Genomic DNA, 13,050 nt, shown 5'->3' on the forward strand with positions numbered 1-13,050 from the left:
AAAAGAAAGAAATAAAACTAATCAAATATCATGAATGGGTTCCATTATAACCTTAGAAAAGAAATTAGTTCATCATTTAAAAGAAAACAAAATCACAAAAGTATTCAGCCATTCTTAGAGATTACAAATATCAAGAGAAGAGATAAAGTTCAGAAAGATAAAATTCAAAAGTCAAATCTCCAGCTCTCGTCCTCCTTCTCGATCTTGTGCCTCCCAGAAAAATCCCAAAACTTCTGTCCCCAGAATAAGGCTTAATCGTTCCTATTTATAGGTATGGAGTCATTAGGGTTTAAGAGTCTCGAAATCCGTCTTTAATTCGGTCACCACAAATTAATGTGTAAAGATGGAAACGTAAGCAGGCCATGGCCTCAAAACATATCATGCTGTGGCTTGTATTTTTATATTTCTGTTATGCCATTCTTGAATTTCCATCACGGCCTCGTTTTCTATCAAACTGCGGCTTAAAGACTTTCTAGCTTGTATGCTTAGCTTCCTTCTTCCGAGAGTGAACAAATTTGAGTCCGGAATTTCTCCTAAACATATGCAAACATCCCAATGTTCCATATTGTTCCTAATCTGTAAAATAAGCATAAAAATGACATAAAAACATAAAATCACATAAAAAATATAAAATAAACTAAATTTAACTAAAAATAACTAAAAGACTCTAAAATTAACAAAATGTAATATTTAAAAGTGATTAATTCGTAGGTATAAAACCTACTCATCAGTTACCATTTCGTGTGCAAATACCAATCTATTGCTAATTACCAATTTATCTCACTCTAATTTTATCCAAACAAAAGTAAAAATAAGAATTAAAACTAAACAAGAAAACTAACGGAGAAAATAAATTTACAGATTTAAAATCAATGAGTGATAAAATCTAGGTTTATAATTTCCCCCAAACACTCCACTTAATTAGATTATCTTCCTTCTATGATAAATTAATCCACTATAATTGTCATCGAAGAACACTAAATTCTCTATAAGCCTCTGTCGATGGTCATGTAAAAATACCTTTCTAAACTAACTGCCTATATGTCTATGAGAATTAAATTAAGAAGAATTTATTAAGAATAAGCTCTAATAAGGGATGTACACGCAACTTGAGTATATGTCTATCTCAAATTAGCATATGTTACTGTATCTAGGTCATGAACACAAAATAACTCTGTCGATATTATTGAGGTTCACCGAATCAATTCAATCAATGGCCAGTTAATCAAATCGTATTAAGCATAGGTCAGAATAAACAATCACATGTGGAATCAGAGAAGAAAGAAATAAAACTAATCAAATATCATGAATGGGTTCCATTATAACCCTAGAATAGAAATTAGTTCATCATTGAAAAGAAAACAAAATCACAAAAGTATTCAGCCATTCTTAGAGATTACAAATATCAAAAGAAGAGATAAAGTTCAAAAAAATAAAACTCAAAAGTCGAATCTCTTGCTCTCGCTCTCCTTCTTGATCTTGTGCCTCCAAGAAAAATCCAAAATTTCTATCTCTAAATAAGGGTTAAACTTTCCTATTTATAGGTATGGAGTTATTAGGGTTTAAGAGTCCCAAAATCCGTCTCTAATTCGGTCACCACAAATTAACGTGTAAAGCTGGAAACGTAAGCAGGCCATGGCCTCCCAATATATCATGTCGTGGCTTGTATTTTCATATTTCTGTTGTGTAATTCTTGAATTTCCCTCACGGCCTCGTTTTCTATCAAGCAGCGACTTGAAGACTTTTTAGCTTGTATGCTTAGCTTCCTTCTTCCGAGAGTGAACCAATTTGGAGTCAGAATTTCTCCTAAACGTATGCAACCATCCCAATATTCCATATTGTTCCTAATCTGTAAAATAAGCATAAAAATCAAATAGAAATATATAATCACATAAAAAGTATAAAACTAACTAAACTTAAATAAAAACAACTAAAATACTCTAAAATTAACAAAATATTATATTTAAAAGTGATTAATTCGTAGGTATAAAACCTACTCATCAAATACCCCAAAACTTAACATTTTTCTAGTCTTCGAGCAAAACAAAAACAAAGAAAAACCTAACTACGGGAAAAAAATCTAAAACACCTATAAAACAAAAGTGATGATACTAGTTTGATTCTCCACACTTCCCTCAAAGATTACGTAAATTTCATAATTCTCAAGAAAAATTTTAGAAATTGAAACAGTCTAAATTTTCAACCCAAATGTCATTCAACCTCACCTTGAACCATCCACATATGTGCAAACAACCCCTTATCACTTAATCAGTTTTCAACTCAAATCAGTTTATGCAATCAAGAATAAACACAAGTGATCTCTAGATATTGAAATTGATGAACTCCATAGGCTTACTTTTCATGCTATTCTCCACTAATGTAGGTTATCACTCAATCAAGAATCAATAGGACTCTAATTCGGCTTGTAATGTGTGGCTGGGTTAAAGGTAGGATAAAAGGAAATTTTGTGGCTCAGATCACCCCTTAGACACATCAATCTCTTAGGATTCTCACATAACGCAAACTTACATTTCAACATCAAGTCACTCCGCATTCTCAATCTTGTTTCACTTCATTCTCACTTTATTCCCTTGACAACCTTTTATTCACCATTTTTTTTTATACTTCTTTTTTTTTATAACCCACTGCACCCCCAAACTTATCTGATTCAATGCATTCTTTTACAATAAGGGATGTAGTAAGAAGAATTTTTTTTTTCAACATAAGTATTTCCAAACCCTCAACTAAATATTCTTGAAACTTTGCCTTCCACACTCCATGAACTTCACCTTCAACCCTTCTTTGCATAGCTCAAAATTATCCAGTAGCAATCAATATGCCTAAGAGGTGATGGGTCAAATTTTGAAAAAATATGACAAAAAGGCTTGGTTAAAATTGTGGGTGCCAAAGATCATGGGCAACAAGGCTCAATGAGGAAGACTAGTGATAAAATCAACATAGGTAAGCTTAAAAGGCTCAATCGATCCAAGAATGGCATAAATCATGTCCCTAATCAAGTGCAACCTAGGATTTCATCTCGAGTAACAATCAAATAAGTTCTAGAGTTCATTAAGATTATGGATTACTCTCAAAAGCATAAACATTCTCCAAGTGTATCAAACAACCAAGTGCATCAAGATTATAAGCTCAATATAAAGGAATTCAAAACAAGATTGAATTTCATCAGAGTTAAGCACATAAATAAGTTCAACCTCCATCATTTTCTAAGAATCATGTCTATACTCAATCAAAATCATTATCATTGGCTACAGATTATCAAGCAAAAATCATCACAAAACAAATTTTTTTTTTTTAAATACTAATTTAAACACATCAAAACCTAAACATAAACACATGAAAGCAAACATAAAAATCAAAGAAAATTTTTCAGAAAAATACTACTCCCCCATCCCCAAATTTAGTTGTTGCATTGTCCTCAATGTAATCAACTAAAATCAAAGGTAGGTGAAAGAACTTCCCTGAAATATTTATTGACGGTCAGGAGTCATCAGCATCATCATCTGCGCCATCTTCATTGATAGTATCATTCAGTTCCAGCGGTAATGATGAAATGGTGAAGCTTGTGTTCAATTACTTTTCACAACCGGTAGCCAAAAATCAAGACTTCACAATAAGTAATCGTAACCCAATCACCCACAGTCGAAGTGACAAGTATAGCAACTACACTCAATTATATCTAGCAAGCACCATGTATATCAAACAACCCCAAAACTTTTCAGCAACTTAACCTTCCCAACCTCTCTCATTGTCATTAAATTTTTCACAAACACCTGGTGTGCACAAAAATTTAATGATCTCCCCAAAATTTAGTAATACCAGCTACTGTCACAAAGGACCATACATATTGTAGCACATAGTACTCCACCAATCGAACAATCCACACACCCATTCCAATATCAATCACTCCACCAATCACTCAACATCAATCACCAATTCAATCTATTAAACACTCTCAAACAATCACAAGTGTAATCAAAACTCGAATTTTTCAATCCAAATAATCAAATATTTATTCACAATATGCAACATAGGTTAATTGAATGTAAGACGTACAGAAAAAACCTGATGGTGCTTCACTTGATTTAGTCAAATTGGCAAAGAGAGTAGTTGGAAAATCCGTTTAAATTTGGTGAAGTCGTACCCATGGATTTGATCTCTCTTTAGCCACCCTTGAATATTGAAAGGGAAATATAAGAATAATGCTGGAAAAGAAAGAGAGAAATGAAGAGTTTTCTATCGTTGAGGCACGAAGAGAAGGTAGGTTGTGAAATTTTGTAACATTAGAAATATTAGGGTAAGTGGAACCCTTTTCTATTTGAATACGATTTTGGGCCAAGGCCTGGTAGAGTATCATGCCATGGCTCGCATTTTTAGATTTCTGATCAGTTCTATCACAAACTAATGCCTTGGCCTGAGAAGAGTTAAGCCACGGCCTCTTCGAACTGTGAGAGCAAAACTGCTGTCTACTTTAGATGTTGCAACTATGACTAAGGATAGGTTTCTGCTCTTAAAATCTGTGCTGCCAATGACTTGTGCCATGTTGCTAATGTAGTTGATTTGCTTAGAGACTCCCAACATGTTTCAACAAAACATAATTAAATAAAATTAAGAAGAATTCTAAACATTTTAATAAACGCAAACTAAATAATTTTTTTTTTAAATTAAAAAGAAAATAATGAAAGTCAAAATAAAAGAAGAGAGAGTTTAGAATGTTTGGGTTGCCTCCCAAGAAGTGCTTGTTTTAAAGTCATCAGCCTGACTTTGTCTGAAGTCACGTCGGGTTTGCTAGAGTGGTGGTGAATTTTTGACGGTCAATTCCCCCCACATCAAAGATCTCCACCTCTTTTATGATTGGGTTAAGTCGACGTTGGTACTCAATAAAAGGCTTATGATATTCCTCCATACGAATTTTCTACATGCTAGTAGAATGACAAATCCCCTTAATATCCGTTATGGACCATCCCAATGCTTTCTTATAATCTCGCAACTCCCTTATATGGCTAGGAAGATACTTGAGCTCTAATGATGATGATTCTTGAGTTGACAGCTTCAAATGAGAACCTAATGGTGATACTTCTAACAACTCAAATTTTGGTTTATAATGAGAGAATTTTGGTGCAACCTCTAAGTAGTTCACCAACTCTAAATACTCCAAATCTTTCTCATTGTATGTATTAATGATTGCTAATTCAAGCTGGTTAAATGGGAGTGTATCTTCATGGTCATGTCAAACACATGTGGCCACTGCATCAATTCTGTAGCAATCTTCAGGCTCTTCAGTGGGGAACTTCGTAGCTTTGAAAATATTAAACGTCACCTCTTGATCTTGAACTCTCATAGTAAGCTCCCCTTTTTGCACATCAATAAGAGTTCTGCCTATGGCTAAGAATGGTCTGCCAAGAATGATTGGAACATCCTTATCCTCCTCCATATCTAAAATAATAAAATCCATAGGGAATATAAATTTGTCAACCTTAACAAGCACATCTTCAATTTTTCCCCTTGGATACTTTAGTGCTCTATCCGCTAACTGGAGTGTCACAGTAGTAGGCTAAGCTTTTCCCAATCCCAATTTTTGAAATATAGACAGTGGCATTAAATTAATACTAGCCCCCAAATAACACAAAGCTCTACCAGAGAATTGGTTACCTATTGTGCATGGTATAGTGAAGCTCCTTGGATCCTTAAGCTTTGCTGGAAGTTTCCTTTGAATGATAGCACTGCACTCTTCAGTCAAGCCCACTATTTCAAATTCACTCAATCGCCTCTTTTTAGTCAAGATATCTTTCAAAAACTTGGCATAACTTGGCATTTGCTCCAGAGCTTCAGCGAATGGGATATTAATATGCAGCTTCTTGAAGACATTCAGAAATTTTGCAAAATGCTCGTCATATTTTTGTTTCTTGAAACGTTGAGGACATGGTGGGGGTGGGTTGTAAGGAATAATATTTTCTAAGCCCAACTTTTTATGCTCCTGGTTTGTAGCTTCTTTCTCTTGCTCACCCTTCTCTTTAGAAATTATTTCTTCTGCCACTAAAACATCGGTTCCTTTGGTTCCTTGACAACATCATTCAACTCTTTTCCACTCCTCAATGTGATAGCATTGCAGTGCTCCTTACCATCTCTTTTTGGATTAATCTCTTTATTCTAGGCAAGGTTCTTTGAGGACGACTATTAATTGTTGAAGCAAGCTGACCCAACTGAATTTCTATATTCCGAATAGAAGTTGCTTGGCTTTGGAGTTGAGTTCTAGTCTCTGTCATGAACTGATTAGTGTTGGTTTCCATCTGATGTACTAAATCTTCCAAAGAAGGTTTCTTTTCTCTAGGGGGAGCTTGATGATGATAGTCCGATTGAAACATGGGGTTTGTAGATGAAGAGGCCTCAACTTGATTGTTGTTACTCCAAGAGAAGTTCAGATGATTTTTCCAGCCCGGATTGTAGAAGTTAGAATATGGATTATTTTGTCTGTTGCCAATAAAATTTAGAGACTCTGGATTATTAGGGCACATATTTCCTGAATGATTGTCACCACAAATCTCGCCTGTAATAATAGGAGTTTGAATGACATGAACTCCAAATGAATCTAACTTCTTAGATAAAGAGGCCACTTGAGCAGTCAAAGCAGTAAAAGTATCTAATTTATGCACTGCTGTTGTTCTTCTTGGATTCATCCTCTCTGTATGGTACTGGAAGTTGTTAGAAGCCATCTCCTCTAATAAATTATACCCATCCTCAAATGTTTTCGCCGTAAGAGATCCGCCTACTGTAGCATCAACAATCATTCTGATAGATCCAACCAACCCATTATAAAAAATTTGGATGATCAACCATTCTAGTAGAGCATGATGAGGACATCTCCGAAGTAGATCTTCATACCTTTCCCAAGCTTCATAGAGAGATTTACTGTCCAACTGCATGAAAGTAGTGATATCATTCCTCAACTTTGCAGTTTTTGACGGCGGAAAGTATTTAGCTAAGAATTTTTTTGCCAAGTCATCCCAAGTGGTAATAGATTCCTTTGGCAATGAGTTCAACCAATTCTTAGCCATGTCCCTCAATGAAAATGGAAATAACCGCAACCGAATGATATCATCATCAACACCGTTATACTTAAACGTGGCACATATCTCTAAAAAATTAGCTAAATGTGCATTGGGGTCTTCAACATGTGAACTCCCAACTGAGATGCTTGTACTATCTGAATAGTAGCCGGCTTGAGTTCAAAATTGTTGGCTTGTATCGTTGGACGACGAATACTAGTGTGAATCCCATCCACCAATGGAACAGCATAATCCCGCATAGACTTAGGACCTTCATTACCATTATTGTGATCAGCCATTGTATGGTGTTGAGAAGCTTCTCACTTATTATTTCTATTTCTTCGACAAGTTTTCTCGATCTCAAGATCTAAATAAACAAGTTCTGAATTTCCCGTACTAAGCATACACTAGCCAAACACCTACAAAATAAAGAAAAGTTTGGTCTAAAATCAAATATGATTGAATTAATATTAACAAAAAGATTAATAAATTAGTCCCCGGCAGCGGCGCCAAAAACTTGTTGTCTATATTTACGCACGCAAGTATACGTATCGAAACAAGTAATAAAGTGATAAGAAAGTATCGTTCCCACGAAGACTAAATACCCATCTATTGCTAATTACCAATTTATCTCACTCTAATTTTATCCAAACAAAAGTAAAAATAAGAATTAAAACTAAACAAGAAAACTAACGGAGAAAATAAATTTGAAGATTTAAAATCAATGAGTGATAAATTTCAGTTTATAATTTCCCCCAAACACTCCACTTAATTAGATTATCTTTCTTCTATGATAAATTAATCCACTATAATTGTCATCCAAGAACACTTAATTGTCTACAAGCCTCTATCGATGGTCATGTAAAAATACTCTTCTAAACTAACTTCCTATATGTCTATGAGAATTAAATCAAGAAGAATTCATTAAGAATAAGCTCTCATAAGGGATGCACACGCAACTTGAGTATATGTCTATCTCAAATTAGCATATGTTACTGTATCTAGGTCATGAACACAAAATAACTCTGTCGATATTATTAAGGTTCACCGAATCAATTCAATCAATGGTCAGTTAATTAAATCGCATTAAACATAAGATAGAATAAACAATCACATGTGGAATTAGAGAAGAAAGAAATAAAACTAATCAAATATCATGAATGGGTTCCATTATAACCTTAGAATAGAAATTAGTTCATCATTGAAAAGAAAACAAAATCACAAAAGTATTCAACCATTCTTAGAGATTACAAATATCAAGAGAAGAGATAAAGTTCAGAAAAAGAAAACTCAAAAGTCGAATCTCCAGCTCTCGTTCTCCTTCTCGATCTTGTGCCTCCAAGAAAAACCCCAAAACTTCTGTCCCCAAATAAGGGTTAAACTTTCCTATTTATAGGTATAGAGTCATTAGGGTTTAAGAGTCCCAAAATTCGTCTCTAATTCGATCACCACAAATTAACGTGTAAAGCTGAAAACGTAAGCAGGCCATAGCCTCCCAATATATCATGCCGCGGCTTGTATTTTCATATTTCTGTTGTGCAATTCTTGAATTTCTGTTACGGCCTCATTTTCTATCAAGCAACGGCTTGAAGACTTTTAGCTTGTATGCTTAGCTTCTTTCTTCCGAGAGTGAACCAATTTAGAGTCAGAATTTCTCCTAAACGTATGCAACCATCCCAATGTTCCATATTGTTCCTAATCTGTAAAATAAGCATAAAAGTCAAATAGAAACATATAATCACATAAAAAGTACAAAACTAACTAAACTTAAAAAAAAACAACTAAAAGACTCTAAAATTAACAAAATATTATATTTAAAAGTGTTTAATTCCTAGGTATAAAACCTACTCATCATAAAACATCTGGTTCTTTGACAATATCATTCAATTCTTTTTCACTCCTTAATGTGATAGTCTTGCAATGCTCATTCCCATCTCTCTTCGGGCTAGTCTCTGTATTCCTAAGCAAAGTTCCTTGAGGACAATTGTTAATTGTTGAAGCAAGCTGACCCAACTGAATTATATTCTTAATAGAGGTTGCATAGCTCTAGAGTTGAGTTCTAGTATTTGTCATGAACTGATTAGTTTTTGTCATGAATTGATTAGTGTTGGTTCTCATCTACTGCACTATATCTTCCAAAGAAGGCTTCTTTTCTCTAGGAAGAACTTGATGATAATAACTCGGTTGAAACATAGGCTTTGCAAATTAAAAGGTTGCAACTTGATTGTTGTTCCTCCAAGATAAGTTCGGATGATTTTTCCATCCCAAATTGTAGTAGTTGAAATATGAATTATTTTGCCTGCTACCAATAAAATTGAGAAACTCTAAATTATTGTGGCACATATCTCCTGAATGATTGTCTCCACAAATCTCGCATGTAACAATAGGAGTTTGAATGGCATGAACTTCAAATGAATCCAACTTCTTAGATAAAGAGGCCATTTGAGCAATCAAAGTAGTAAAAGCATCTAATTCATGCACTCTTATTGTTCTTCTTGGATTCATCATCTATGTAGAGTATTGGAAGTTGTTAGATGTCATCTCCTCCAATAAATTATAATATTTTTCAAATATCTTCGCGATAAGAGATCCACCTGTTGTAGCATCAACACTCGTTCTAATAGATCCAACCAACCCATTGTAGAAAATTTGGATGGTCAACCAATCTGGTAGAACATGATGAGGACATCTCTGAAGCAAATCTTTATACCTTTCCCAAGCTTCATAAAGAAACTCACTGTCAAACTGTATGAAAGTAGTGATGTCATTCCTCAACTTTACAGTTTTTGAAGGTGAAAAGTATTTAGCAAGAAATTTTTTTGCCAAGTCATCCCAAGTGATGATAGACTCCCTTGGCAACGAGTTCAGCCAATTCTTAGCCATGTCCCTTAATGAGAATGAAAATAACCGCAACTGGATGATATCATCATCAACACCGTTATACTTAAACGTGGCACATATCTCTAGAAAATTAGCTAAATGTGTATTGGGGTCTTCGACATGTGAACCCTCAAACTGAGATGCTTGTACCATTTGAATATTAGCCGGTTTGAGCTCAAAGTTGTTGGCCTGCACCGCTAGACAACGAATACTAGTGTGAATTCAATCTACCAATGGAACAACACAGACTTGCATAGACTTAAGACCTTTATTACTATTGTTTAGGTTGGCTATTGTATGGTGTTGAGAAGCTTCTCACCTATTCTTTCTATTTCTTCGACAAGTTTTCTCTACCTCAAGGTCCAAAGGAACAAGCTCTGAATTTCGCGTACTACACATACGCTAGTCAAACACCTACAAAACAAAGAAAAGTTTGGTCTAAAATCAAAGATGATTGAATTAATATTAACAAAAAGTTTAATAAATTAGTGCCCAGCAACGGCGTCAAAAACTTATTGTCTAATTTACGCACGCAAGTACACGTATTGAAACAAATAATAAAGTGATAAGAAAGTATCATTCCCTCAGAAACTAAATACCAATATATTGCTAATTACCAATCTATCTCACTTTAATTTTATCTAAATAATAGAAAAAATAAGATTTAAAAATAAATAAGAAAAATAACGCAGATAATAAATTTGTAGATTTAAAATCAATGAGTGATGGAACCTAGGTTTATAATTTCTCCCAAACAATCCACTTGATTAAATTCTCCTTCCCTCTATGATAAATTAATCTATTATGATTTTTACCCACGAGTACTAAATTCTCTACAAGCCTCTATTGATGGTCATGTAAAAGTACCCTCCTAAATTAACTCCCTATATGTTTATGATAATTAAATCCAGAAGAATTCATTAAGACTAGACTCTCATAAAGGATGCACATGCAACGTAAGTATATGTCTATCTCAAATTAGCATATGTTATCTATCTAGGTCATGAACACAAAACAACTCTGTCGATATTATTAAGGTTCACCAATTCAATTTAATCAATGGCTAGTTAATTAAATCGCATTAAACATCGAATAGAATAAACAATCACATGTAAAAATAATCATAGAAGAAAGATAAAAAATTAATCAAGCATCATGAATGAGTTCCATTATAACCCTAATGGAAATTAGTTCATCATTAAAAATAAAACACAATCACAAAAGTATTGAGCCATTCTTAGAGATTACAAAGATCAAGATAAGAGATAAAGTTCAGGAAAATAAAACTCAAAAGTCGATCTCCAGCTCTCGTCCTCCTTCTCAACCTTGTGCCTCCAAGAAAAATCCAAAAATTGTGTGTCCTCTAAAAGTCTTAATTTTTCCTATTTATATGTATGGAGTCATTAGGATTTTAAGAGTCCCAAAATTTACCTCTAATTCAGCTTCAAAAATCAACGAATAATGTTGGAAATGTAAGCGGGCCATGGCTTTAAAACATGCCATGCCGCGGCCCGTATTTCATTTTCGTATTGTGCAATTCTTGAACTTACACTGCGGTCTCAATTGATATCAAGCTGCGGCTTAAAGACTTTTTAACTTGTATGCATACTTTTCTTTTCTCGAGAGTAAATCAATTTGTTGCTAGAATTTCTTCTAAATGTTGGCAATTATCTCAATGTTCCATAATGCTCGTGGATTGCAAATAAACATAAAAAATTAAATAAAAACACAAAATCACCCAAAAGTATAAAACAAACTAAACTTAAATAAACAACTAAAAGACTCTAAAATTAACAAAATATTATACATAGAAGTGATTAATTTGCAGATATAAAATCCACTCATTAGTTGGCTGCACAAAGTTGCCATTAATCACTGTTGTTGCTACAAAAAAAAAAAAAAAATGAAATAGAAATAAAGTTGTTGCTAAAATACTCTATCTCACAAACTCTTTCTCTCTTTTTTACTTTTCTCACAATCTCTCTTCCTTGCTCTGATACCATTGTTACAAAACAGAGGACAAAGAATAAAAGTCTATGAAATAAAACTGAAGTTTTTATCAGTTGTCACATCAATTGAATAATAGCCATTACATCAAAAAGGAAATAACCAACAAATAAAACACTACTTTAACCACTAATCTTACTTCCTATAAATCAGCAACAATAAAGAACAACTTTAACTAGTAAATAAAAGCTTTAACCACTAACCTTATTTCTTATAAACACAACAAACAAAATACAAGGGCTTAAACATAATAAACACTACAAAATTTTAGGTTTTTAGTGGGGGTCAAAAACCGTCGCAAATACCAAAAAACCGCCGCTATTAGTAATAGTGATGGCCACGTGTAACGCCACTATAGATGGTGTCGCTAAAAGCCATATGAAGCTCTATAGTGGCGGTCAAAAACCGCGGCTAATTGATATATTACCGTCACTATAGATATGAGTGAGACCTATCGTGACGGTCACAAACCGTCGCTGATATATTGTATTACCGTTGCTATAGATATAAGTGAGTCCTATAGTGACAATCAGAAACCGCCGCTAATAGTGTATTACTGTCGCTATAAATATGAGTGAGATCTATGGCGATAGTTAAAAACCGCTGCTAATTAGGTTTTTACCATAGCTATAAATACAATTTTGAATGCTTATAGTGGCGATAATGGCCACCGCTAATAAGATTTATTTATTTTTTAATTTCTTTTATTTTAAAATTATTTATAATTAAATACCTATTTTTATACAACCTGTCAATTAACACAATTACTTAGTAAATCAAATTAGTTAAGAGACAAGTACAACAAAAAAATAAGTCGATTGAATTAAGAGTCAATGCTTATAAATCCATGTTTGATGCTTATAATCCAAGTTTATCACTCAAAAAACAAAAGCTATCTATCATGGTTGTTGTTGTGGACACTGATCATTGTCGGGTTGATTGTGCTGCTCATCAACCTACAATTCATATACATTAATCAAATTAATCATATAAATAAACATTTATTTATTAATAAAATATTTTAAAACACAACATATTCTATTATCGGTGAGAATTTACCTTTCTCATTAGAGTAATGATCAATTCCTTGAGTCTCCAG

At 33.6% G+C, this 13,050-nt stretch overlaps 1 protein-coding gene and 2 non-coding genes across 3 annotated transcripts; 2 read left to right on the plus strand and 1 right to left on the minus strand.

Moving 5' to 3' along the window:
* Window positions 1-5,248: 5,248 nt before the first annotated feature.
* LOC147384546 (uncharacterized) lies at window positions 5,249-7,363 on the minus strand. Its single transcript, XM_086424955.1, has 5 exons — window positions 7,220-7,363; window positions 6,901-7,133; window positions 6,141-6,807; window positions 5,671-5,872; window positions 5,249-5,454 (listed from the first exon to the last, which is right to left on the minus strand). Exons 1-5 carry the CDS (start codon window positions 7,361-7,363, stop codon window positions 5,249-5,251), a joined length of 1,452 nt encoding a protein of 483 aa, XP_086281081.1.
* On the plus strand, window positions 6,862-6,968 carry LOC147384547 (small nucleolar RNA R71). The gene has a single exon (XR_015173160.1). It is a non-coding gene; the product is annotated as a small nucleolar RNA R71 (small nucleolar RNA).
* A 2,372-nt stretch (window positions 7,364-9,735) lies between the features above and the next one.
* Window positions 9,736-9,842, plus strand: LOC147384548 (small nucleolar RNA R71). The gene has a single exon (XR_015173155.1). It is a non-coding gene; the product is annotated as a small nucleolar RNA R71 (small nucleolar RNA).
* Window positions 9,843-13,050: the final 3,208 nt, after the last annotated feature.

Source organism: Akebia trifoliata, chromosome 15 (assembly GCF_017979445.1).
Source record: "Akebia trifoliata isolate Shusen 1 chromosome 15, ASM1797944v1, whole genome shotgun sequence".
In the NCBI taxonomy this organism is placed as follows: Eukaryota; Viridiplantae; Streptophyta; class Magnoliopsida; order Ranunculales; family Lardizabalaceae; genus Akebia; species Akebia trifoliata.

What these genes read in the sequence shown, in the direction of transcription:
- LOC147384546 (XM_086424955.1), bottom strand. Translation starts at nt 7,363, where the DNA reads ATGGCTGATCACAATAATGGTAATGAAGGTCCTAAGTCTATGCGGGAT. An exon ending in AGCCGGCTACTATTCAGATA is followed by an intron (nt 7,134 to 7,219) that starts GTACAAGCATCT and finishes GCCACGTTTAAG; the next exon opens with TATAACGGTGTTGATGATGA. An exon ending in CTCTATGAAGCTTGGGAAAG is followed by an intron (nt 6,808 to 6,900) that starts GTATGAAGATCT and finishes TGGATCTATCAG; the next exon opens with AATGATTGTTGATGCTACAG.